General features: G+C 57.7%; 1 protein-coding gene across 4 annotated transcripts; it reads left to right on the top strand.

Annotated features, from left to right (window-relative positions):
- The first annotated feature begins 1,552 nt into the window (after positions 1 to 1,552).
- CBS (cystathionine beta-synthase) lies at positions 1,553 to 24,536 on the top strand. 4 transcript variants are annotated; one of them, XM_043474505.1, is made up of 16 exons: positions 1,553 to 1,702; positions 5,080 to 5,302; positions 9,214 to 9,320; positions 11,301 to 11,435; positions 11,904 to 11,983; positions 12,079 to 12,213; positions 12,726 to 12,795; positions 13,900 to 13,991; positions 14,733 to 14,858; positions 15,464 to 15,548; positions 15,852 to 15,957; positions 17,743 to 17,820; positions 17,988 to 18,122; positions 18,690 to 18,798; positions 21,803 to 21,887; positions 23,703 to 24,536. In XM_043474505.1, the coding sequence occupies exons 2-16, from the start codon at positions 5,088 to 5,090 to the stop codon at positions 23,858 to 23,860; spliced, it is 1,716 nt and encodes a 571-aa protein (XP_043330440.1). In that variant the 5' UTR covers positions 1,553 to 1,702; positions 5,080 to 5,087; the 3' UTR covers positions 23,861 to 24,536. The 4 variants fall into 4 exon arrangements, with proteins under 4 accessions (XP_043330440.1, XP_043330442.1, XP_043330441.1 ...); XM_043474507.1 differs by lacking the exon at positions 1,553 to 1,702 and adding an exon at positions 1,818 to 2,027; XM_043474506.1 differs by lacking the exon at positions 1,553 to 1,702 and adding an exon at positions 2,735 to 2,881.
- The last annotated feature ends 1,884 nt before the right edge of the window (positions 24,537 to 26,420 follow it).

Raw genomic sequence — 26,420 nt, 5'->3', positions numbered from 1 at the left:
CAGATACCTCACACTCTCTTAGTAAAAGTTTAACATCTGGGAATCTGTGAAAATCTGGGAATTCTCACACTATTCTTGCCACTTTTGTGGCGATCTGAAATTATGCCCAGAGAAAATAATTTGAGCATAATCAAAAACTCCCCACGGGAAACCCTCTCAAGTGCCCCAGGTCATCGAGGCTGAAGTCAGAACCCAGGTGTGGACCCAGCCACCCCTCTCACTCTCTGGGCGCTCCTTTTCCTTCTCTGGCGGCACTGACCTTCTCTGGATCCCCTGCTTCCGGCCTTTGCCCTGACCGACTTGAGCCAGGGACATCCTTCCCCGGAACAAGGTGTGGTTCTTAAGCTCCCTGCTCAAGGGTCACCTGTCCAGAGAGCCTGCTGACCACCTGATCTGGGACTCCCATTCCTGTCTCTCTCCATTTCTCTCTCTCACTTTGTCATTCTTCGTATCAGTCTCAGTGGACGTTTCTTACAAAATGATGTCTGTGGAGCCTGCTCCCCTAGAACAGCAACCGCGCAGGCGCAGAGGCCCCATCTGCACTCCCTCGGTTTCCCCGCGCAGGCCCGGGTGCAGTGCGGGCACGTGGCCGGACAGTAAACAGTTGGGTACTGAGCGCAGTAACTCCATCCTCTGCCCAAGCCTGGCGGCTCCGCCCCTGACTTACTCACTACCGTGCAGGAGAAATTCAAGGGTCAGTGTTCCTCCGTTCAGCTCAGGAACCTTAAGAGAAAGGCAGGCTCTTTAAAAATCGAGAGCAACCAGTTTGGAACACTATTGTTAGCGGCGGCCTTCCCAACGGCCAGGGCCATCCTGGCGGTCAGCCACTGGCTCCCGGGGCTGGGGACAGCCTGCCAGCAGCCCGGCTCACAACGCTTTGTGGCTTATGCCATGTCCACGAGCGCTCAGGTTCCTCCCTGATGGGATTGGTCACCGGGCTCGGCACACAGCGGGGCTCGGCCGGCGAAGCGCTGTTTGTGCCGGACCCTTGGACCATGAGGGGCAGGACAAACCAGCGGTGATGGATCCGAAGCCCGGGTGCAGAGCGCCTACTGTCCGCACGCTGGGCCCCCAGCTTTCGGCCCCTTGGGGTCCCGGGACCAGAAAGAACCTTGGGTGGTCGCGGACTGGGGCCCGCGTGATACGTGCTGAGGCTCATCCTCAAGTCCTTCCTCTCTCCAGACAGCAGGCCTGTAACTCAACAAAAAATATTAAATTCCCGCAGAGCAAGGAGTTACCCAAGTAAAACAGAATCGGGACACTGGGTACAGAGCCTTCGCTCAGGTTGGGGTCTCGGGGTAGAGAAGCGCGGGAAGGGAAGGGGTGGCGGGGCGGGCGGGGGTCCCGGGAGCGAGGGGAGAGAAGACACGGGCCACCGGCCCCTCGTGGCGTCTAACCAGAGTTCGGGGTGGGGCAGTGGGGGTGAGGCCGTGGGGGAGGGAGGGGGGCGGTGCGCCGGGGGCGTGGCGACGGGGCGGGTACGAGCGAGGTGAGGGAGGGGCCTCGATCTGCAACTCGGGATTGGCCGGGTGCCGTCCCCCGCCCCCCTTCTCTCGGCCAATCGCCTTCCTCTCACTCTGGCCGCCTGGTGCTGGGTAGCCAGCCTGCGGTAGGGTCGCGTCTCTGAGTCGCAGCTTTCCCGGCCGCCGCTCGCCGCTCCCGGACGCGCCCAGCCCTCCTTTCTCTCCGGGTCTCGGTCCAGGTGAGCACCTGTAGGACCGAGACTCGCCTCACGCATAGGCGGAGGGATCTGGCTGGGTTCTCGGAAGAGGGTCCCCGCCGCCCAACCCCGGGCCAGTGTTGCATCATCTTCATCTGCTCGCCGCGGAGCCGGGGCTGCGCCTGGGGCGTCCCAGACCCACTCCTAGCGCGAGTCCAGACGCTCCTGAAGCAGGGGTTTCCGCGCCCACGTGGCGTAGGGCCTCCGCTCTAGCTCCCGAGGCTGAGCAGGGGACGGCGGGGGGCGCGAGCCGGGGAGCGTGGGGCCGAGACCTGGGGAGGGGACTTTCGGAAGGTGCCCTCTAATGGTGCGTGCCATCATTGATTTTTTGCTGCTTTTTGGATGAAAAATGGTCGTTTCGTAAATTGCTCTTTTCCATCTATTCTATGAACTGGGGGGTGTGTGTGTAAAATATTGATGTGGTTGCGCGCGCCTCAAGAGCGCTGGCTGCCCGCGGGCGGGGGTAGGGTGGCGAGGGAGTGCAGGGCACGCAGGGCCCCGCCCCCGGCACAAACCAAGGGAAAGGGGGAGGGTGCCATTCGACCCCATACTTTGAGCCCTAGGCGGGGTGGGTGGCTGAGTGACAGTAGGGAGGGGAAGTGAAGGAGGAGGAGGGGCAGGAGCGCAAAACGTAGCCTCCCAAGGGTTACTTGGGGGTGTTTATCCCACACGGTGTCCCCAAATGCCCCTCCGATAGGCCGGGTGACCCGCTGTCTCCAGGTCCACGGAGAGGCTCGATTTCCCGCCTGGAAAGTCTCACTAGGAAACAGGAGTTTACTACTTCCCGCGCCCTTGGTCCTGACTGGACTCCTGGACCGACTGGGGCGCGTGTGCACGGTGCGGGGGGGCGGGGTGCGGGTGCTGTCGGGGGTCGTGACCCCAGGAGGGTCTTGCGGTTTGAGGTGCCGCAGGAGCCCGCAGGGCGGCGCTAAGTGAGCCCGCCTGCCCCGGACGCACGTGCGTCGGCGCGCTGGGCGCTGTGCCTACGTGGAACTGGGCCCACCTGGAGCCAAGCCAGGCTGGGCGGGACGGAGTTCGCGGGTTCGGGACCGAGTCGCCCAGCGAGCGTCGCGCCGAGTGCCTGTGGGTTCTGTAGAGACTGTCGGCTCCGGTCTGAGTTCCCAGTAGCTCCTTACCTTTCCGGAGGTTGCTCGAGGCGAGGCAGGTCGCCACCTAGGAGGCGCGGGGCTGCCTGCGTCTGCGGGGGACTGGCCACAGCCTGGGACTGCCGGCCTGTGGGCCTCTGATGGGGAGAGAGGTCTACGAGAGGGGCGCTTCTGCGTGATGGAAGAACCACCTACCCCCGCTCGGCGGGCGCCCCGTGGAGCCAAGGCAGTGTCCCGCTTACCGCAGGGGTTTTTTGATAAGGAGCAAGAATGACGTAGGATATACTTGCAGGGTTTCATGAGGGGGCCTAAACCCCTGAAAAAATACTTGCTGATCCCAGGGTTTGAAGGAACCACTGCTTCAGGCACGTTTCGCGCAGAGGAGCTGGAAGACTGATTTCTGCCCCGGAAAGCCGGGGGAAATTTTGAAAGGGCCTCGGGTATTTGAAATGGATGTGATTGCAAAGGGTTGGGGTCTCCGCCTCCCTAGGCTTCGGCCTGAGCATCTGGGGCGACCTGTTTGCTGGGCGCTGGTCTGCACCTGACCCTGCCCTGGGAGACAGGGAACCAGCTGGGGCTGCCTCTAACCTTGCTGAAGGCAGTGGCACCCACAGGACCTGCTCCGGAGGAGAGAGCCAGCCGGTCTGTTACCCTCCATGTATACTTCCAAGCATGGGGCCCAGTTCTTCCTGGACTACCGGACCTCTTCACAGCATAACTGCCTTCCTAAGCCTCCTGGGGAGCAGAGGCACAGGGCCGGGGGCTGGGGTCCCTCTAGCTTCTAGGAGGAGGGCGGGTGTGGGGCTTCACTCAGAAATCACCTGGAGCCACATCCCTACCTTGAGCTCCTCTCAGGGGCCTTCCAAACCCCCAGGGCTCCAGGTACATTGGAAGGGGAACTTTAGATTTATAAAAAAGTTGGGAATGGAACAGAGTTCTCACAACCCAACACCCCCTCCCCGCCGCCCTCACCACCTCACACACATAGGCACAGTTCCTCCTCTTATTATCATCTTAGGGTTTTTTTTGCAGTCAGTGAACATTACTGTTAATTAAAGTCCATACTTACTCAGAGTTCCTTAGTTTCCCCTAGTACCCTTTTCTGTTCTGGGATTCCCTTCTGGAGACCTCATTCCATTTAGTCTTCACTGTGCCTTAACAGAGTTGGAGCCGTGATAAGTTTTCAGTCGTCAGCCTGAAGAGTGATGGCTGTCCATTCCCCTTTCTTTCTTTCCTTTTTTTTTTTTTTTGGTCATCTGTTTTAAGGTTCCATGAGATTATAAAAATTTGATAAAATACATGTAATATGTTGTTTATTTTAACCGTTCATAACTGTACAATTTGGTAACAATACCTACATTCTCAGTGTTGTGCGGCCATCACTATTATCTGTACCCCAAACTTTTTCATGGTAACTCTGCCCGTTAAACAGTGACTCCTTTCCCCAGCTCCTGGAAAGCTCTGTTCTCACTGTCTCTGATTCTGTCTGTTCCGAGCACCTCATACAGGTGGAGTCATGCAGTGTTTCTTCTTTGTCTGATTTACTGGACTCAGCAGAATGTTTCCTTTTTTTAGGGTAAAAATATATTTATTATTATCTTCATCTTCCTCCAATTATTTCCATCATTAAATGTAGTCTTTTTAACACAACATTGTTGAGATATCTTTGATGTATAAGAGTTGTGTGTATATTTAAGGTATACAACTTGATGTTTTGATTTACATATACATTGTGAAAAGACACCACAATCAACCTATAAGATAAATAACATTCGTTACCTCTACATAGCTGCTGTGTGTGTGTGTTCATATGTTGAGAGTTAAACCTTCATTCCATTCTTGTGATCAAATACAATTCCACTGTGTGGATAAGCCATCTTTTGTTTATCCGTTCATCCACTGAGGGACATTTGGTTTGTTTGCATGTTTTTGCTATTGGGAATAGTGCTGTTATGAATGTGGTGGACAAATATCTGTTTCCACGTTTTTGGGTAGATGTGTAGGAATGGAATAGCTGGGGCACACAGTAGCTGTATGTTTAACCTTTTGGGAAAGTGCCTAGTTGTTTTCCACAGCAGCTGCTGCCTGCATAGTTAATCCTCTCCTTGTCCAGCTTCTTGAGTGAGAGGAGCCCCACACCCAGAGGAGGCCGGGTGAGCAGGAGTCCCCAGATGAGAGCTGTAAAGCAACCTCTTCTGCAGGACTCTGGGAACAGGCTGAACTGACAGCTTCTCCTCCCCTTCCCTTTGGCAGGTCCCACCATGCCTTCTGAGACACCCCCCGCAGACACCCTCCGCAGGTCTGCAGGGTGCCACCACCTCTCAGGGGCACACTTGGGGAGAGGAAGCCTGGAGAAGGAGCCTCCGGAGGACAAGGAAGCCAAGGAGCTGCTGTGGATCCGTCCTGATGCCCCAAGCAGGTGTTCCTGGCAACTGGGCAGGCCGGTCACCGACTCCCCACATTGCCACGCTGCCTTGTGAGTCCTGCTAATGATCATAAGATGGTCCATCTGTTACCCTGGGGGGGAGGGTCTGTTTCCTGGAAGCCAGATGGTCATGTGGACCTGGGGTATGACCCCCCGCCCCCACCCCGCTCCATCCTTTGCTGTCACTCTAGCTGGATGGGGAGTTGAGGTGGGAGGTATTTCATAGCTGAGTCCCCCAAGGCTCAGAGAGGCCAAGGCTTGTTTGTGCTATAGCCCAGCACCTAGGTGGGGCTTGTAGGGTGATAAAGAATCCACTTGCAATGCTAAGGATGTCTGTGGGCTTCCCTGATGGCTCAGTGATGAAAAAAAACAAAAACTGCCTGCCAATGCAGGAGACTTGAGTTCAACCCCTGGGTCAGGAAGATCCCTTGGAGGAGGAAATGGCAACCCATTCCAGTATTCTTGTCTGGGAAATTCCATGAGCAGAGGAGCCTGGCAGGCTGCAGTCCATGGGGTTGCAAAGAGACGGACACGGCTGAGTGGCTGAGTATGCCCACATGCTAGCACCTAGGTGGGTGCCCTCCCCCCCACCCCCCCCCCCCCAGAGCAGATCCTCAATAAATTAAGGGATGAGCCCAAGTCACACACTCTGAGTGACAGGAGGGAGTGAGGTTTCTAATCCAGATCCATCTGACTGCACATTCCTATAATTAGGACCATGTCTGCCTTCTCTACTTAACTCCAGGTCATGAAATATTTTTCTATAGTGGGGTTTTTGTGGTTGGACTGAGACTGTTGGATGAATAAACCATGATTTTAAGCGCTCTCAGGCATTCACTGTCTGCAGTGATCTCGGTTTGAAGAACTGCAGTGTAAAATAGAGTTCATTTAGTGCATGCATCTTAATTAGGCACCTCCTATATCTGTGTCCTGTTCTAGGTGCAGGAGATCAATCAGTGGGAAAGACAAAAAGGCAAAAATCCCTGACCTATTGTGAAACTCAAATCAAGTCCACTACATCTTAGGATTATCTTTATTTCCCTGGTGTAACCTCCCAACAGTACAAATGTCATAAGAAAGTACCTTTTAGGTGCTTGGTTCCTACTTATACACTGCTATGCCAACGCCAATGATTATTGATTTTAGATTCAGAACTGGGGATGTGCAGGGGGTGTGCTCTGAAGTGGGATCAATGGACAGAAATGACATGTACAAACCCAGAAACTCCCAACATTAAACATGTCTCGATGCTGGGAGCTCAGGAGGCCAAGATGGCTACTGGCCATACATCACGAGCCCTCGCTGCCAAAGCAAACCAGGGCAGGAGGTGAAGGGCCCATGTGAGGCTGGGGTTGGGGAGGCCCGGATTCCCGACGGCTCCGTGAGCATCTCTCCCGGGCCTGGACACCATTGTAGCCAGGCTGTAACCTGGCACCACACCTGCACTCCACGTGGTGGCCTGGCCCTCCTCCAGCGCCCTGGCAGGGTTGCTGTCCCCCCCAAACCGCTTGACACAGCTCAGGTTCACTGTTATGAGGAGCTGGGCTCGGGCCCGAGGCACTAGGGCTTACCTACTGTGGGACTCCTACCTGGGTCCCTAGAGGAGACAGCCTGGGGGTCCTGGTGGGGAGAGCACAAGGGTGATGCGACGGTGATGTGGCCACTGGGTGGCGTGGCTGGGCGACTTGGGGAGACTTCGGAGCTGGTACCTGGATGGGCAGGAGATGCTAGCCATGTGGGTATCTGGGGGAGGGGATTCCAGATGGTTCCCAGGTCAGGTGGACTTAGAAAGAGGAACAGAGTGGGAGCACTGGGCCAGGGGAAAAGCTGCAGAGGGGAAGGGGAAAGCAGGCCCCTCCTTGGTGAGGGGTGTCAGGTTTGTTCCAGGGTGCTGTGGGCTCTCCTCCAGGAAGAAGGGAAAGCAACTGAGATGAGGTGTTAAAAGCCTCCCCCCAGGCTCCTGCCCTGGTCACCTCAGGCCAACTTCTCCTGTGACTTTCTGGCCCCCAGGGCCTGGTGCTGAGTCGGGAACCCTAAGTTCTCCACTTGCCCATCAGCCCCTACTTGGGGCAGGGGTAGGGTTGTGGGGGGGTTACAGACAGGCCAGGCCTCCCGCTCCTTCTAGTCCATCAGCCTCTGCTGGGGGTGGATGACTCAGCCACCCCTCCTTCCCTCCCCAGGTGTTTACTTCTCCTGCCTTGGCTTTAACTAGTTAATTAGTCAACCCCAGGGTTGCACCTAGGACTTGGTCTCCCTCCAAGGCTGGGGTCAGGAGCCCTTTGTCCTGCCAAGGCTCTCTCCCCTCACCCGGATGCCCTCACCTCTGTTGGCTGAGCCTGCCTCCCAGGCAGCCCAGGGCGTCTGTTTTAGCTCCTTGCCACCTTGGAAGATGCAAGGGTTCCAGCCGGGCCATGTTGCCGCCTGTCTCGGCTGGGGGCGGACGGCAGCATTCCTGGGGAGCTGGCTCACCACCTTGGGGGCGGGTGAGGAATCCACACGGATAACGGGTTCCTGCCGTGGGGGCCGGGGCACCTTCAGCTGTGGGAGCCATGGGGATGGTGCAGGAGAGATCCAGGGCATAGGAAGCCTTTGTGTTTCTTGGAACTCAGCTCAGTTTTGCATATTCCGGGAAGAATATCTGGTGGCACCTCCTTGGCGCAGACGGGGCAAGAATGTGGGACCTGAATCTCTCCTCCAGGGTGAAGATGGAGGGTGCATCACGGGGGCCACTTGAGAGACGCAGGTTCAAGCTGTGTACACAGCTGAGCAGCTGCTGGGCTGTTCCACATTCCCTGTCACCTGTCACCAGCTTCTCAGCTGGAAGAACTGCTGCAGGGGGTGGTCACTCAAATTGAAGGGGGACCGTTGACCCATGAGAAGCGAATCCCACTCTGAGCCTGGAGACCCACCCGGGAGTCATCTGACCCTGGCCCCAAGCACAGGGGTCACCAGCCTTTGTTCTTTGACCTGCAAGTTGGGCTTCCCACCACCTGTGCCAGATGCCTGAGTGATGCCTGGGTGGGCTCTGCAGTCACTGATCCTGTCTGGTGGCCAGGCCCTCTGAGGGGTCCCTGCCCTCAGGTCCCCACCAGTTTTTCCATCAAAGAGAAGGAAAGGAGGTATTCCAGGAGGCAGGAGCTGTGAGAGGAGACGAATATCAAAAACCCTAAAAAGCCTGGGGCTTCCCTGGTGGTCCAGTGTCTGAGACCCCACACTCCCAGTACAGGGGCACAGGTTCCATCCCTGGTTGGGGCACTAAGATCCCACATTCCATGTGGTGCAGCCAGAAATGAACAAACAGAACCCTGAAAAAGATAGACCAGGACATGCTGTTGTTTTGAAAAGCGAAAGCGTTGGTCATTCGGTCATGTCTGACGCTCTGCGACCCCATGGACTGGAGCCTGCCAGGCTCCTCTGTCCAGAGAATTCTCCAGGCAAGGATACTGGAGTGGGTTGCCATTCCCTTCTCCAGGGGATCTTCCTGACCCAGAGATTGAACCCAGGTCTCTGGCATGGCAGGCAATTTCTTTACAGTCCGAGCCGCTGTTGTTTTGAAGCCAGTGTTTATTAACTGTTTTATTTGGAAATAATTTAACACTCAAAACAAGTTGCAGAAGTAGCACAGAGAGATCGGGGGGACATTCACCCAGATCCCCACTGATACTGTCTGTTACCGCAGAGCATTTTCAAACCCTGGAGACACCGGTGCAGCTGTTACTAAGTCACATTTGCTTTCATGGGTTTTGAGGTGCACTTGCCCGTGTGTGTGTGTGTGTGTGTGTGTCTGTGTGTCTGTGTGTCTGTGTGTGCACGTGCACACCTTTTACCAAGTGTGGATTTGTGTGATCGCCATCCTGATGCTTGTGAAAGCCAATTCGTTGATTTATTTAAAAGAATGTGCTGGGCTGCCAAAGCCGGTTTTGTTTTTATCTGAATAATCACGGACTCCTCCTCTGTCTAAGGGCAAAATCTCCAAAAATCTTGCCGGATATCCTGAAGAAAATCGGGGATACCCCGATGGTGAGGATCAACAAGATCGGGAGGAACTTTGGCCTCAAGTGTGAGCTCTGTGAGTGCCGGCTTCCTTGCCCTGTGTGAGGCTTGTGGGCCTGGGGGGTGGGTGGGCCCCTCGGACCCTGGGCGGATGTCCCTCCACATCCAGTAAGGTCAGAAGCATACACAACAGGGAGGGGAGCTGCGGGGTGACCGAAGCCGCTCTGGAGTCGTCAGTGTCAGAGAGCCGAGACCTGAGTGTGGAGAGCAGCGTGTCCAGGCAGATGTCGGGGTGGTAACCGAGCGGGGAATGCGGGTGATGTAACCCGGCAGCTGCAGGAGGAGGAGGCCTGACCCCAGGAGCAGAGTGGGACCCTTCTGTCCTGGACAGTCCCAGGGAGGAGCAGACACGCCGTGGCTTGGACGGGCTGACATGACAGTGAGGAGAGTCTCAGCCATCAGCCCGGCAGGAAGTGGCTTCCTTGGGGCTTAGACAGACACTTGTCACTCATGAGACGCAGTGGGAATTTGGGGGCTGTGTTTGCCTGGGCCCTGTACACAAGGGGATCACCCTTGAGTCTCCTCCAAGTCCTGTGGGGAGGGGGCATCTTTGCAGGAGGCTATCACCAGGAACACGGGAGGGTGCCCGGAGCCCAGGTAGACATCAGCCTTGACCCAGAGAAAGTGGCAGGTGCAGAGGTCCTGGTTGGGGGGAAAGGGGACCAGGCCCAGTGCTGGAGCAGAGAGCTGGAGAGGGGAGAGTGTAGGGGTCTAGGGGCTTGGTGCCCCCTAGAGGGACCGAGGCCCTGTGGTCGATTCACCCCAGAAGCATTATCATTAGAGCCTTCCTGCTTCCACCCACCACTGCATCCCCTCCCCGGGCAGTGAAGAGTTTCCTCCAGAGCAGTGAACAGAACACACCACCGGGTTTCGGGGGGTCGCTGCTGGGGCTGTGCCACAGTGGAATCTGTGCTCTCATGTCAGATAATAGAAGCCATCACCTAGTACCCTGGAGGCATGGGCCTGCTGCCCCTCAGCTCGGCAGGAGCCCTTGAAACAGACTTTAGTGTGTCCATTTTACAGGTGGAAAAACCGAGGCTCAGATTGGTTACGTGGCTTGCCCATGGCCGATCAGCTGGAATCCCTGCCTTCCTGCCAGCCTTTCCATGGGCTCGTTAGAATTTTCTAACTAATTCAAGTGTGTGGCCACAAAGAGTCCAGGGTGCAGGCCTCCTCAGCGGTCAGACACTTGAGAGCCCCCGCTTCACTGTCCCAGCAGGGCCTCTCTCAGTCCCCGGGGAGAAAACCTGTCTCTGGTTGTGGGATTTCAGAAGCCAGCGCAGACCAGGGCAGAGCACGATCTATGGGCCTTCCAGGCCGGCCTAGGCCCTGCCAGTCACATTTGGAGCCACATCGCCCCTTTTACTGACACGGTGTAGTTTTCAGAGGTGGGAGGGAGTGCCCCTTCGGAAAGACAAGCAGAGGCTTGGGCACAGCAAGGGTGGTCCTGTCTGCAGGATGCTGAGGATGGCAGAGAGCTCCGCTGGGCCAGGAGGCCCAGGGGACTCGGGTGCGGAAGGTCTGCCGGTTGTGGTCTGGCCACAACCAGATGGGGGGCTGTTACTTCAGGATATGAGGTCATTTGGCAGGGCCACTGGGCCCGATTTAAGCCTGAGGCTCCAGTCACCACCCCCAGCATTCCTGAGCTCCAGTCACCCGCCCCTGCGCATGCCCAGCATGTCTCTTTGGGACGGTGCTGGCCCATGGGGGTGGCTCTGCTCTGTCCATCCAGTGGGGCGCCCCCTTGGCGCCTCTGTCTCATTCACCTGGAGTCACCACATCGTCCATGGTGGGTGGGATGGACAGCTAAGAGAAGCCACAGTGGGTGAGCACCTTCGTCCAGGTCAGGTGTGGGAGGCGCAGTGGAAGGTGACGATTTTCAGAACCCCTGAAGCCTGCTGCTGCATCCCGGGCGTATCGGGTGATGGGAAGGGGATGGCAAGCATCAGTTAGGGCTCAGGGCCTCTTCCTCTCCTGATGTGTCTCTGGCTCCCAGTGGCCAAGTGTGAGTTCTTCAACGCGGGCGGGAGCGTGAAGGACCGTATCAGCCTGCGGATGATTGAGGACGCTGAGCGTGAGGGGACCCTAAAGCCTGGGGACACGATCATTGAGCCAACGTCGGGGAACACAGGTGGGGTGCTGCCTCCTCCTGGCCCGCGGTGGGGGTGGGAGTGGCAGTGCCCCCCTCTGGCTGCATTCAGGGTCACTCTCCCGGCGCAGCAGCCCCTGGGTCCTCAGTGAGCCCTACAGTGTCTGCTGCTGTTGCTTTTTGAAATATTTACTTACTCATTTGGCTGTGCTGGGCCTTAATTGTGGCATGTGGATCTTACTTGCGGCATGTGGGATCTAGTTTCCTGACCAGGAATCAAACCCAGGCGCCCTTCATTGGGAGCTTGGAGTCTTAGCCACTGTTATTATCACCTCCCCGGCTCCCAGTAAGAGCTGGAGGAATTGGGGTTCTTGACATGCACCCCATCATTCGAGGGCAGAAGCAGGTGATGGAGGGCCTTTTTCCAGCGCCCTCTCCCCTGGGCCATTGGGGCTGGCGGTGGGGCCTGGAGGGTGCCATGGCCCCTCTCACCCCATGTCCTGTCCCCAGGGATCGGGCTGGCCCTGGCCGCTGCTGTGAAGGGCTATCGCTGCATCATCGTGATGCCGGAGAAGATGAGCACAGAGAAGGTAGGCAGGTGGGCGGGGGTTGGGGCGGCTCCCGGGCCTCTGTCCCCGCGCTGCAGGCCTGGCGGGGAAGTGAAGGCTGCCACGTGCCTCTGCAGGTGGATGTCCTGCGGGCCCTGGGAGCTGAGATCGTGAGGACGCCCACCAATGCCAGATTCGACTCCCCCGAGTCGCACGTAGGGGTGGCCTGGAGGCTAAGGAATGAGATCCCCAATTCTCACATCCTGGACCAGGTGAGGTCAGGCCCGGGGGGTGAGCATGCTCCCAGAGGTTTGGACCGAGTGGGGCCTTCCCTGGGGAATCTCTGGGGCTTGCGGGTGGTGTCGCCTCTGCAGGAGGAGGGGCGGGGTGCAGAGTGACCGATGTGCTGGCATGCAATGCCTGCCCTCTCCCGGCCCAGTGTGTGGCTGATGGGGTCGGCGAGCCTTTGACTCTGCTGCCCATGTGCCGGCTTCAAGGGCTCAGCTCAGCGTGCTGGGTTGGGCTACCCCTTGCAAAGGACCCTGGGAGCTCTCTAAGACATGAAATGCATGCAGAGCTTTTAACTGGACGCTCTTCTTTGTCATTCTTCCACTTTTGGGTTAGTTCAGAAATCTCACCTTCCGGAGAGCTGGTTTTGATGCTTGGTGTCTGTTGAGCCACAGGATCCTCTCTGGCTGGCACTGAGTTGTTTGCCTCGTACCCTGTGGCTGCTGCCAGTTCTGTGCATTGACCTCATCATGGCTCCTTTGCTCTTTCCTGGCAGTACCGCAACGCCAGCAACCCCCTCGCTCACTATGACATCACGGCCGAGGAGATCCTGCAGCAGTGTGACGGTGGGTACCTCTAATTCTGCTGTCCATCTTGAGTGGGAGTGTACACTTACCCGCTCCTTGGTAAACTCCTATTCATCCTTCAAAACCCAGTTCAAATATCCCTTCTCTGTGAAATGCCATCCGGAATATTTCCCAGGAGCAGTTTCCACCCTCCATTCTGCCCTCTTGGACTCTGCCCGTGCCTCGCCTACAACACCCAACTTATCATGCAGTCATATCTGTTTACCTAGTAGTCTTTCCTCCAGACCTGTAGGAGCTCCTGAGTGCAGGGAACAAGTGCTGGGCTCACAGTGGGGGCTTCACATTGCTGAACAGCACTAACCCCAAACACCAGTGTGGGCACTGAATTCAGCATTTGGGTTTTCTCGTGTGCAGACCTGGGGTGGCGCCTTGTGGCTTGGCTTCTTGAAAGCTCTCTGCACACTTGGTGCCAAGCCCCATGGGGGCTGCAATGTTCTCTAAGGGCTGTTTCCTGAGAGTCCTGGGAGCGGCTGCCAGGGGCTTGGCACCTTTGGCTTCCTGTTTGGAGCCTGGTGTTGGCTTAAGGGCCCTCATGCTGTGCCCAGGAGCCAGGCAGCATGGTCCAGGCATTTGCTCACCCAGGTTTTACATGTGAGAATCCTCTCATTTGGCAAAAACAGTGAGTCTGCCTCAGCATGGATTCCCGTGCTGACTTGCCTGCTGGGTGCCTGAGCTGGCCACCAGGTGCCGAGAGAGCCCAGACAACGTCAGAGCTGAGCTGAGCGTTTAATTCTAGTTCCGTTGATAATTCAGTTCACTTACCCACGTCATCTGAGACCAGACAGCCCCCTGTGCCCCAGCTCCTGCAGGAAGGTCCCCTGCTCACAGATTCACAACTCCTGGGGGTTTTAGCAACTGGCTGCTGTTTAGATTAAATGGGACTTCCTGGGTCCCCATTATGGTGAGTGCTTATAAGGTGGAGGATGTGATGAGCGGTTTCAACGTGAGAACAGGTCTGCCTTTGCCCTTTGGATGACGTGCCTTTGTCATGTTCGAGAGCGTTCTTGATTCCTATGAAGAGTTGGGGGGGCACGGCCACTCCTTCCCGGGGATGTCCTCCCTGACACACTTCTCCACCCGCAGGGAGGCTGGACATGCTGGTGGCGTCGGCGGGCACGGGTGGGACCATCACAGGCGTGGCCAGGAAGCTGAAGGAGAAGTGCCCTGGGTGTAAGGTGAGGGACTGCCAGGGGCATGGGCAACACCCCGCCCTGCCCTGCATGGAGATGGGGACCTGGACGTGGGCATGTTTCCCACCTGTGGCCTGAACTGCAGCCAGAGGCTTAGCCATCAGTCTGCTTGGCCTTGAGCACCCAGAGTGGCCTTCTGCTTTAGAGCTGAAAGTTCTGGTTCCTGTCACTTCTGCCTAGATAGCCTTGACTTGTAGATTGTGTGTACCTGTCCCTGCCAGCTGATAAAGGACAGCAGTGCGTGACCCAGGTGCCCAGATGGACTGGGGTGGGAGAGTCCTGTTGGGGGCCTCCCAGGATCGTCTCAGAGCCATAAGCGCTCAGGCTCAGGTCCTGGGCTCTGAGATCAGGGAGGGGCACTTGGGCCTGGGGAGGGGCTCAGAAAGACCCCACTGGTGGTGCCCACGCATCCTCTCTTGCTGCCCGTTTCTGATGTCCAGGAGAGGTCATCCCAGCACTGCCCCTCACCCCAGGCTCCCACTGTCCATTGGCGTCTCTCCGGGGCTGTCCCAGGTGCCCTGCATGGGAGGAGTTTCCCGGAAATCCACTTCCCCCGGCCTCCCACTGCCCCCACCCTGAGTGCCCCGAGCTGGACAGTCAACATGTGATCTCCCAGCACCTGGGCCTGGGCTTCTGGGTTTTGAGTCTTGAGGCCTGGGAGCGGGGCTGCACCCCGATGCCAGCCGGGCGCGTGAGACTGGAGCCCTAAGGACGCCCACTCCGCAGATCATTGGCGTGGATCCCGAGGGCTCCATCCTCGCAGAGCCCGAGGAGCTGAACCAGACGGAGCAGACGGCCTACGAGGTGGAAGGGATCGGCTACGACTTCATCCCCACGGTGCTGGACCGCACGGTAGGCAGGGCGGCAGTGACGGGGCCAGCCTCAGCCTTGTCCGGCTGGGCACAGGTGGCCGGCCCAGCGGGAGCAGAGAAGTGAGTTCCGAGCTGTGTAGAGGCGGTAGACGAGGTGCCGTCCCAGGGGTCCTTGCCTGGTGACTCGCGGTACTGTGATCAGTGAGCTCCTGCCGTGGACACAGAGGCCGTGGGTGGGGGTACGGCACATCCTGTCTGTGCACAGACCTCCCTGCAGAGCGGCTGGGGCAGGTGAGCGGCCAAGGAGGGAGATGTGAGGAGCACAGAGAAGGCTCCTTTTAAGGACCCTCAAGGAAGCTTCAGGCAGAGAGACCTAGACTAGAGTGAGGCCATGGTGCAGGGCTGGCGGGCGGCTTAGACGCCGTGGGCACACTGTGCCAGACCCTTGGGCAGGGGCAGGGGGAACGATCTAGGTCTGTAGAGTGAGTGTTGGATCCCAGACAGATGCTGGGCCGCCTCCCTGAAGGTCACGGCCACCTGGACCACCATCGTCTGTGAGACTGCAAACTGGGCCGTGGGCCCCATGCCCACCCCCACCCCTCACCCAACTGCCAAGTGCTGACCGCTGCCCTCGGCTTCCCGCAGGTGGTGGACAAGTGGTTCAAGAGCAACGACGAGGAGGCCTTCGCCTTCGCCCGCATGCTGATCGCTCAGGAGGGGCTTCTGTGTGGTGAGTGGACACCGCGCTCCCCCCTGCTGGTTTCCGTCCAGCGTGTGAGGGATGCCCTCGCTCTGGCCGCCCGGCCACCTGCCCCCCAGGGCTCTGAGTTCCATGGAAGGCTCTGGTGGTGCAATGCGGAGCAGATGGGAGACGGAGCAAGGTGTGGATGGACAGTGAAAAGTGGGGTTCCCCAGCACCCCACGCCCAGCTCCTCCACCAACTATCTCTCCAGAGCAAGTGTGGGCGTGCCCGAGCTTGGGTGCACACGCAGCTCCCCCCAAGCGGATCTGACCCCTCCCCCCCTCTCGGCAGGTGGCAGCTCCGGCAGCACCATGTCCGTGGCCGTGAAGGCCGCCCAGGAGCTGCAGGAAGGCCAGCGCTGCGTGGTGATCCTGCCGGACTCGGTGCGGAACTACATGTGAGGCATCCGTTCCACACCCCCCCAGCCTCCAGTGCCTGAGCTGTCTCTGCTCCTGGCCATTCCCCCCAGATCTGACAGTGGGGGCCAGGGAGCCTGGGGTCTGCAGCCCCTCTCCGCGTCCCTGGAATTCACGCGTTCTCGGCTGGCTTGTCCCCAGCTTGGGTCTCCTAGATGCCTTTGGAAGTCTGTGTGCATTCATCGTGGCAGCACCGGGGGGCCTGGAGGGACTCCCCAGGGAAGGGACCCTGTGTGCCCCCTCACTCCTTCGAGCTCTCAAGGCCTCCCTTCAGCCAAGGAGGATGAGGATGTGGCCGCCCTGAGAGCAGCTCCCCACCCCCACCCACTGGATCCATTGCTCACTCACCGTCTGGCCCTGAACTGGGGGAACCCAGGCTGGGGTCAGTGCCCCCCTAGGCCCCTTCCAGTGCAGTGGTTCTGAGTGTCTGCACCTGCCTCATGTGCACCTGGAGCTCGCCGGCTCCTCTGGGCTCATGGCCCTACCTCAGGTCACTGGCCGAAAGCGCCAAGGTTGGAGTGTGGGCGGGAGGTCACAGGGGGCTAATGCCCTCCCCCATGGATGCATGTACCCTCTGGTGTCCTCCCTGACCCAAGAGTGATGGGTTACACACCTCAAGTGAGCTCAGCTTCCCCCAGGGGGCATCCGTAATTAGGACTCCAGCTGGGGGTGAGTCACCTCTGGGTGTCCACTGCCGAGTTGCCCTGAACCTGGCTACCCACCCACACTACACAGTGCATGAGAATGGCCATCTCCCCATGTGCTTGGCTGGCCTGCTGTGTGGGCACACACGTGTGCCTGTGTGTGTGTGAGAGAGATGGCTGGAGTGAGTGAGTGATTGTGTCCTTGGGCACAGACGTCTGGGCTTGGCCTGGGGGGCCTCTCTGCCCCCTACTTTGTTGGCCCTCATCTGCCTTTTGGGGCAGGTTCCTGGCAGCCCCTGAAGTCTGGCCTGGTGTCCTCTGACCCCTGGTGGGACAGGCTCCCCCTGCTAGAAGCCCTGAGGGGCTGTGATGACACGAGGTTTGGGACAGAACTGTTACTGACCGGGGTCTTAGACCCTTTGATCAGTAGAAATGGATCTGAGGCCAGAAGGAAGTTCAGGCAGGGCTTTACCGGGACTTGTGCTGCAGCAGTGGGAGCAAAAGCAAATATTAATAACGGGTCCCCTGACTTGCTCCCTGAGTGTGGGGGGTGGTGAGCTGGGTCCTTACATGGGGTGGGTCCAGGGGTCGGGCCGGAGGGTGGTCTGGGTGGTCTGTCCACTGCTGGGTGGTGGTGTGTGCAGGGGGCATGAGCAAGGCCCTGCCTTTGCTCCTGACACCTCGGAAGTGGCAGTCGGGTTTTGGGTCTTTTAGTATCTTGTCCATAATTTGTCCCATCCGCACATGCCCATGGTTACTTCTAGTCCCTTCTTGTTTCCTTGTATCTGTTGTTGGAAGAGATGTTTGTCCAGGTGCAGGCATTGCAGCGGAGGGTCCCGGGTCCCAGGTCCCAGCCCATCACAGAACCTTTTGCTGTGCTCTGGGCTTATTCAGGTCTGGTTGGCCAGATACTCACACTGACCACTATTCCCTAGGAAGTCTTTCTGGCATCCAGCCCTCAGATCTCTTCATGGAGCCTCCAGCCAGCCCCTTGGGGTCTGTGCTGGACTGTGGGTTCTGGGGAGGATAGGATCTGGGCTTTCTCTGAGCCCCTCTGCCCTCTTTGGGGGTGGGGGTGGTATTGAGACCCTCCGCCCAGCCCTGTGGCTTCTGATGCTGTAGGTCCAAGTTCCTGAGCGACAAGTGGATGCTGCAGAAGGGCTTCATGAAGGAGGAGGAGATCTCGGTGAAGAAACCATGGTGAGGACAGCTCTGGGCAGAGACCCCCCGGGTGGAGCTCAGGACTCAAGTGCCTGGTCCCCAGCGGCACGTGTGTGGCCCCCTACCTGGCTGGACACCCCCCGCAGGCTCCCTGTTCTCACCCGCCCCTCAGTTCACGGACTCCCTGGCCCGCCCTCTTCCCTCAGGTGGTGGCATCTCCAGGTTCAGGAGCTGAGCCTCTCAGCCCCACTGACCGTGCTGCCCACCGTCACCTGTGAGCACACCATCGAGATCCTCCGGGAGAAGGGCTTCGACCAGGCGCCCGTGGTGGATGAGTCGGGGTCAGTCTCAGCCTCCATCCAGTGCTCTGCCCTACCGTCTGACTCTCCCAGGACTATCCCAATTCTATCACCAAAAGGCCCATATCCCAGGATGCGGGCCAGTTGGTGACCCTTGACACTAGTCAGAATGGCGATGCCCAAAGGATTCACCCACTGGTTTGCTGTCTGCCCGCACCGGACAGTCAGCTCCAAGGGCGGGGCGTCGGGTCACCGCTGTGTCACACGGAGACCCTGGGCAGATAATGTTAGTGTGTGAGTCGCTCAGTCGTGTCCAGCTCTTTGCGACCCCATGGACTGCAGCCTGCCAGGCTTCTCTGTCCATGGGGTTCTCCAGGCAAGGACACTGGAGTGGGTTGTCATTTCCTTCTCCAGGGGATCTTCCCAACCCAAGGATCGAACCCGGGTCTCCCACATTGCAGGCGGATTCTTTAGCATCTGAGCCACCAGGGCAGATAGTTGTTGATTCCAAGAGGAGTCCGGGTTTGACCCTGAGGGCGGCTGTGCTGAATTCTGCCATATTGTAGGGGAGGGGCCAGCGCTGACTGCTGCCCTGTGTCCACTCCCCAGGGTGATCCTAGGAATGGTGACCCTGGGGAACATGCTGTCATCCCTGCTCGCAGGGAAGGTTCAGCCGTCGGACCAGGTCTGCAAAGTCATCTACAAGCAGTTCAAACAGGTACGCGCCCCGCGTGACCCAAGCAAGTGGTGCGGAGACCAGCTCTGTCCTGGAAGATGGGGCGGGGAGTCCCCTCTCGAGGGTGCCGGATCCCTGACGCTCACCTCATCAGATCCATAAATCTGGCTTCACAAAGTGAGAAGCCCCGGGTGGGGAGAGGCCAGCATCAGCGAGGTCTCACTCACGTCCACACCCGAAGGCTTCCTCGCCCCTCCCCTCCCGGCCCGCAGGTGTGCACCCTGTCCCACAGATAGTGCATGCTCCCCAGGCTCATGTGTGCACACAGCCCCGTGTGTGCCCTCCCTGGGCTCATGTGTGCCATCCCTGGGCTCGTGTGCACACAGCCCCGTGTGCCCTCCCTGGGCTTATGTGTGCCCTCCCTGGGCTCGTGTGCACACAGCCCCGTGTGCCCTCCCCGAGCTCATGTGTGCCATCCCTGGGCTCGCGTGCACATAGCCCCATGTGTGCCCTCCCTGGGCTCGTGTGTGCCATCCACGGGCTTGTGTGCACACAGCCCCATGTGTGCCCTCCCCAGGCTCATGTGTGCCATCCCTGGGCTCGTGTGCACACAGCCCCATGTGTGCCCTCCCTGAGCTCATGTGTGCCATCCCTGGGCTCGCGTGCACACAGCCCCGTGTGTGCCCTCCCTGGGCTCGTGTGTGCCATCCCTGGGCTCGTGTGCACACAGCCCCGTGTGCACCATCCCCGAGTTCATGTGTGCCATCCCTGGGCTCGCATGCACACAGCCCCGTGTGTGGCCTCCCTGGGCTCATGTGTGCCATCCACGGGCTTGTGTGCACACAGCCCCATGTGTGCCCTCCCCAGGCTCATGTGTGCCATCCCTGGGCTCGTGTGCACACAGACCCACTGTGTGTGCCCTCCCTGGGCTCATGTGTGCCATCCCTGGGCTCATGTGCACACAGCCCTGTGTGTGCCCTCCCCGAGCTCATGTGTACCATCCCTGGGCTCGTGTGCACACAGCCCTGTGTGTGCCCTCCCCGAGCTCATGTGTGCCACCCCTGGGCTCACGTGCACACAGCCCCATGTGTGCCCTCCCTGGGCTCGTGTACACAGAGCCCCGTGTGCCCTCCCCAGGCTCATGTGTGCCATCCCTGGGCTCGCGTGCACACAGCCCCATGTGTGCCCTCCCTGGGCTCATGTGTGCCATCCCTGGGCTCGTGTGCACACAGCCCCGTGTGTGCCATCCCTGGGCTCGCGTGCACACAGCCCCATGTGTGCCCTCCCTGGGCTCATGTGTGCCATCCCTGGGCTCGTGTGCACACAGCCCCGTGTGTACCCTCCCTGAGTTCGTGTGTGCACACAGCCCTCCCATTTGTGCCCTTTCTGGGCTCATGTGCACACAGCTCCAATGTGTGTGCCCTTGTCTGGCTGCTTTTACGCAGTAGAGTGTTTCAAGGTCCCTCCGAGGTGTGGCCTGCACACCGTCCACCCTTCCATGCCTGATTCCAGTTCCGTTGTCTCTGGCCTTTCCTGTTGATTCTTCGATGTGTGCATGCCCCTCCCCTCCCTCAGGGAAGAGCTGAGCCTCTGAAGTCCCCCTCCCTTAGTGTCCCAGGCTGGCCTGCAGCCACACCCTTCCTCCAGGGGGTGTCTAAGTCCCGGTACCTTGGGCTCCAGGGCCACTCAGATCCTCGGGGGGTCTCGGTGCCTTGCCACTGAGGTGCTGGGTGGGTGCAGGCAGACTCAGGAGGTCCTTCAGTGGCCCCACGCATCCCCGTCCCTGTCCAGATAGTGTCCCAAGAAGAATGCAGCACTGTGGAAACCCGGGCGGGTCCCGTCTCCTGGGCACACCTTCCCTGCCCAGGGCTGCCCCTTCTCACCACCGCCACCTCGGGGGGCTGGCTGCCATCACTGAGCAATACGAAGAGGTCCCCGTGGAGCTCTGGCTCCCCTGATGACCCGGTTCTCCCAGAGGGGAGGAGGAATCCTGACCCCCGTGGTCTGACACCGTCCAGCGTCTGACCTCATGGAGACAAGCATTGGGGAAGTTGCTTCTGCGGCCCAGCATGGCTGTGTTGTGTGCCCCTCAGCATGCACACAAGCCCAGCGGGCGGGTGGGCCCGGCCCTCCTCACACAGGTGAAAGCTCTGCTGGCCTATTTCCTCCCGCCCTGGAGCTTGCATCTTCTCCCAGGGAACCTGCCTCTGTTACTGGAGCCAAACTAGAAAGCGTACCCAGTGGGGTTTCCGGGGGCTCACTGCTTTGGAGGTCACCTTGGGGGTTGAAAATGGCCCCTAAGTGTGCTTCCTTCTTTCTCTTGGAGGCTCTCAGCATGTGTCTGTCGAGCAGATAGAGCAGAGGGCCCCATGCTGCCTTCCCCTCCCTGTGCCCTGCAGCACTACGTCTTGTCCTGAGGTGGGATTCGTGCCAATGGACGGTGGATGCTGCGTTGTTCATAACTGAAGCCCCTAGTTCACTGAGGGTCCAGTCGTTGGGTTCTGCAGTTCTGTTGTTCAGTTACCCAGTCATGTCCGACTCTTTGCGTCCCCATGGACTGTAGCACGCCAGGCTTCCCTGTCCATTACCAACTCCCGAAGCTTGCTCAAACTCATGTCCATTGATGCCATCCAGCCATCTCATCCTCTGTCGTCCCCTTCTCCTGCCTTCAGTCTTTCCCGGAGGTCTTTTCCAATGAGTCAGTTCTTTGCATCAGGTGGCCAAAATATTAGAGCTTCAGTTTCAGCATCAGTCCTTCCAATGAATATTCAGGCTTGATTTTCTCTAGGATTGACTGGTTTGATCTGGATTGATGGGTTTGATCTCCTTGTTGTCCAAGGGACTCTCAACAGTATCTTCCAGCACTACAGTTCAAAAGCATCAATTCTTCCAGTTCATCCAGGTGTCCTTTTACAAGTGTCGAGTCCTGTTCAGTCTCTTGGGTCAGCAGGAGGCTCCAGAAGAAGCCCTGTGGGGACGCCAGCCTCTCTGTCGCTCCTTTCCTTGGGCTCCAGCCGGCGAGCACTGACCATGGCTTCTCTTCCAGATCCGCCTGACGGACCCACTGGGCAAGCTCTCGCACATCCTGGAGATGGACCACTTCGCCCTGGTGGTCCATGAGCAGATCCAGTGTAAGCTGGGTCCCCTGGGGGCTGGGGGAGGGGGGGCAGGGGCAGGAGATCTGTGAGACGCTGGCTGCCGAGCCTCCGACACATGAGCTTTCCTGCCTTGGATGCAGATCCCAGAGGGACTCTGCTGTGGGCCAGGTCTGGGTGCTGGCTACCAATGAGCTAGTGGACTTTATAACCCAGGCCTCCTCGCTGCCTCTCCAGAGGCTGGTGCTGTCCTTCAGGTTCTAAGCTACAACAAGGTTGTAGAAATCCCAAGAATTGGGTGGGGGCCTTGGAGCCCACCCACTTTCCCGCTGAGGGTTGGTCCAGGAGCCTGGGCGCCAGCTCTAACCCCTCTCCCGTCCTTGGCTCCACAGCGCAGAACCTGGCCTTGTCGGGAGAGGTGGGGGGGCCGGCAGGTATGTACGCCCCGCCCGCCCCTGGAGCTCGGAAGTGGTGCTGTGGTCAGTACCGCAGCCTCCGAGCGCAGGGGGAGGGCGTCCCCCGGACCCTGAGCCCGGCTGGGAGGGTCCTCCTCTGTGTTGACCGTATCCTCGTGTTTGAACACCCGCGCACCCTGACCGGGGATCCAATGTCAGGGTCTGTGAGTAGTTTCCGTGGACGCAGCCCTTCCTGGAATCACGGCCACAGATGCGTTTGTGCTGTGTCGGCAGAGCTGAGTGGTCACAACAGACACCCAACAGCCCTTTGCAGAAAGTTTAAAGACCTGGTGTTGGACGGTGTCCCCAGGGGGCCTGGAGGCCACTCCGACTGCCCTCCGCTGAGGGCTCAGTGCTCCTCCAAAGCTGCCCCTTTGCCTAAAGCCCCTGGTCTCTTCTGGGCCACTGTGCTTTTTTCTGAGGTGCTCCAAGCTGGCACATCCGTGCCTCCCCGCCCCCATCCTGTCGACCTCTGCCCTCAAGGTTGTCAGGAACAGACCGAGGAGGGAGCTGGTGGAATGGGATGCACCCCGGTCATTTCCCACCCACTGCTCAGCTCTGCCCCACCCTCTGTGGGCTTCTCCACAGCTGTCAGTCAGCATTCTCCTGAGAAAGAGAGCCAGCAGGACATGTGCATATAGAGATTCCCTGTAAGGAATCAGCTTACAGGCTGGCATGCCCCAAGAAGACCTGCAGGGCGAGTGGGCAGGCCTGGGACCCCAAGATCCAATGTTCCCAAGCCCAAAGGCATGACTCTTTCCTCCTACTCATGGAGGGTCAGCTCTTCTGTTCTATTTGGGCCTTCAACTGATTGGACGAGGCCCACCCACACTGGGCAGGGCAATCTGCTTTACTGGGTCCATCCAGTCAAGAGTTGTTCACATCCAAAGATACCCAGAATGACGTTCGACCCAATATAGGGGGGCACTCCGTTGCCCAGTTGGGTTGAAATGTTGAATTAACCATCTCAGCCACCCTTTCTACCCTTGGGCTGCAGGGCAGGGAGCCCGAGTTCATTCTAAGCCTGAGAGAAAGGCGTGGGTTTGAGCACAGAATTGTAAGCCAGAGATGTGAGCTGGTAGTGGTGGTGGGTGTGAGTGGGACTGGGATTTCAGGCCAAGACTCAGACCTTGGGCACCAGCTGCTCCCATTGACTTTGACCCTCAGGCTTGCCCCCATGGGTGTGACTCAGAGGGGTCAGGCCCTGCTCTCTACAGCCTCACCTGTATGGATACTCTTGGGAGGAGAGGGCACTTGTGGTCAGACACAGAGGTGCCCATGGACATGGGGCAGCCTCAGGGCTGGCCCACCTGCCCATGCCTGGGGATGGGCTCAGTGACCCCAGCTCTGCTCTGGGCAGAGGCCCCTCTGAACCTTTGGCCTTGTCCCTCCTCAGACCGCTGCCACGGGGAGTCCAGTAAGAGACAGATGGTGTTCGGGGTCGTCACTGCCATCGACTTGCTGAACTTCGTGGCCGCCCACGAGCGGAACCAGAGGACAAAGCCAGAAGGTGCTTTGAAACTCGGAGGCGCGGGGGCTGAGGCCCAGCTCTGACTCCTCACTGCGAGCCTGCTTGGTTGTTCTCTTTTGCTTTTGTAAATACCGAACAAATGGGTGATTTTTAGCTGCCTGGTGCTGGGTGTCACTCTGTCTAGACCAGTAGCAAGACTGCTTACAGCTTAGCCCGGGGCCGGCAGAGATCTTGTAGTTTCCCCATCTTTAACACTTGTCCCCCTAAATGAATCTATTTATGGTTTATTCCATTAGATGTGTTTTTCTTTAACTTTCTTTTAAAAATTTTCAGCAAGCAAATCTATCAAAAGAGAACCCAGCCAGGCAGATAGACCCCTGAATGACCAGGGTAGAGAGACTGAAGGTGGAGGTGAGAGGGCCTTGCCAAGGAGTCCAGAGTGGGGTCCTGTTGCCCAGGAAGTGTGGGTCGGGGCAACAGTCCACTCGGAGCTGGGTCAGTTGAAGTGGCTGGAGTGCTTGGGGTTTTTTAATGGAGGTGATATTCCCTTAACCTAAAATGATTGCTTTTTAGATGTGTAATTCAGTAGTGTTTGTTAGAGGTTGTCCAGCCACCAACGCTGTCAAATTCCAAAACCTTTCATCCGCCTCTCAAACTGTCACTCCCATCTCCCCGCTTCGCCTGGCAGTTACCACTCTGCTTCCTGTCCCCATGGATTTACCTGTTCTGGATATTTCATATAAAGAGAATCATACAGTCTGTGACCTCTCGTGTCTGGCTTATTTTATCTTACGTTATGTTTTTGGGGTTTATTCACACGGTAGCATGAATCAGTACTTCATTTCTTTTTGTGCGTTGGTGGCTCAGTAGTGTCCGACTCTTTGCAACCCCAGGGACTATAACCTGCCAGCCTCCCCTGTCCATGGGATTCTTCAGGCAAGAATACTGGAGTGGGTTGCCATTTCTTTCTCCAGAGGATCTTCCTGACCTGGGGATTGAACCCGGGTCTCCTGCGTTGCAGGCAGACTCTTTACCATCTGAGCCACCAGGGAAGATTTCTTTTTTGTGGCTGAATGGTATTCCTTATATGGGTAGACCACAGTTGGTAGATATTTGAGTTGTTTCTGATCTCGGGCTATTGTGACTAGTAGAGCAATGAACGTTCATGGATAGGTTATTTGTTTGAACACCTCTTTTCAATTCTTTTGGTTATATGCCCAGGACTGGAATTGCTGGGCCATGTGATCATTCTGTTTCAATTCTTTTTGTGAGGGACCACCAGATTGTATTCCACAGCAACACCATTTTACATCCCCACCAGCAGCTCAAAAAGGCTCCAGATGCACCATGTCTTTGCCAACACTTTTATTTTCTGACTTTTTATACGTATATTTGGCTGCACCGGGTCTCAGTTGAGGCATGCAGGATCTTTTCATTGTGGCATGCACGATCTCTAGCCTGCAGGATCCAGTTCCCCAACCAGGGATCAAACCCATGCCCCCTGTATGGGGAGCATGGAATTCCAGCCACAGGACCACCAGGGAAGTCCCTGGCTTTTGTTTTTTACAGCCGAGGTAGTGGGTGTGATGTGTATGTCAGTCACTCAGTCATGTCCGACTTTTTGCGACCCTATGGACTGTAGCCATAGTCTACAGAGGACTCTACAGGCTCCTCTGTCCATGGGATTCTCCAGGCAAGGATACTGGAGTGGGTTGCCATTCCCTGCTTGTGGTAGCTCACCCTGGTTTTGATTTGCGTTCCCTTAATGACTAACAGATGTTGAGCATCTTTTCATGTGCTTTTTTGGTTATTTGTGTATCGTCTTTGGAGGAGTGTCTGTTCAAGTCCCTCGCCCACTTCCAAGTTGGGTTGTCTTCTGTTCGGTTGTAGAAGTTCTTTGCCTGTTCTGCATACCAGGCCCTTATCAGACCTGTGATTTGCAAACATTGTCTCCCATTCTGTGATGTATCTTTTCCCCTTTCTTGATAGTGACCTTTGGTGCACAACAGTATTTTGTTGTTCTGTTTGTTTTTGGTTTATTTGGCCTCCCCCTGCGGCATGAGGGATCTCAGTTCCCTGACCAGTTCCCTGGTCATGGGATTGAACCCATGACCCCTGCATTGGAAGCCTGGAGTCTTAACCACTGGACCCCCAGGGAAGTCCTAGCAGTGTTTTGTTTGTGATGAAGTCCAATTTATTTTTTTTGCTTTGGTATTATATCTAAGAACCCGCTGCCAAATCCAAGGTCATATTTTCTTCTAAGAGTTTATCATTGTAGCTCTTACCTTTAGTTCATTGGTCCACCTTGAATTAATTGTTGTACCTCGAGGGAGTCCAGGGTCCAGCTTCCTTCTTTTGTGTGGCTCTTCTTTTGGTGAAGAAACACTTCCTCACGGAGGGCACGGCCTGGTGGGCAATGCCATTGTCCCTCGGGAGCTTTGCGGCGGGGGCTCACAGCTGCCCCCTGCCCCGCCCCGTCCCAGCTGCCTCTTTCCCTCCGTCCATCTCCGGGGGGCTGCCTCTCAGAGCAGCGCGGTTTCTGGGAAAGGCTTCCTGTTGTGGACATGGCTTCGCTCCTCAGGGAGGATCCCGGGTACAGCGGGGTATGCCTTGTGTGGGCGGCTGGTCCCTTAGTCATCAACT

The sequence above is a fragment of the Cervus canadensis genome, chromosome 7, assembly GCF_019320065.1.
Source record: "Cervus canadensis isolate Bull #8, Minnesota chromosome 7, ASM1932006v1, whole genome shotgun sequence".
Taxonomy (NCBI): Eukaryota; Metazoa; Chordata; class Mammalia; order Artiodactyla; family Cervidae; genus Cervus; species Cervus canadensis.
The sequence above is the reverse complement of the archived record's forward strand: the minus strand, read 5'-3'. Positions and strand labels throughout refer to the sequence as shown.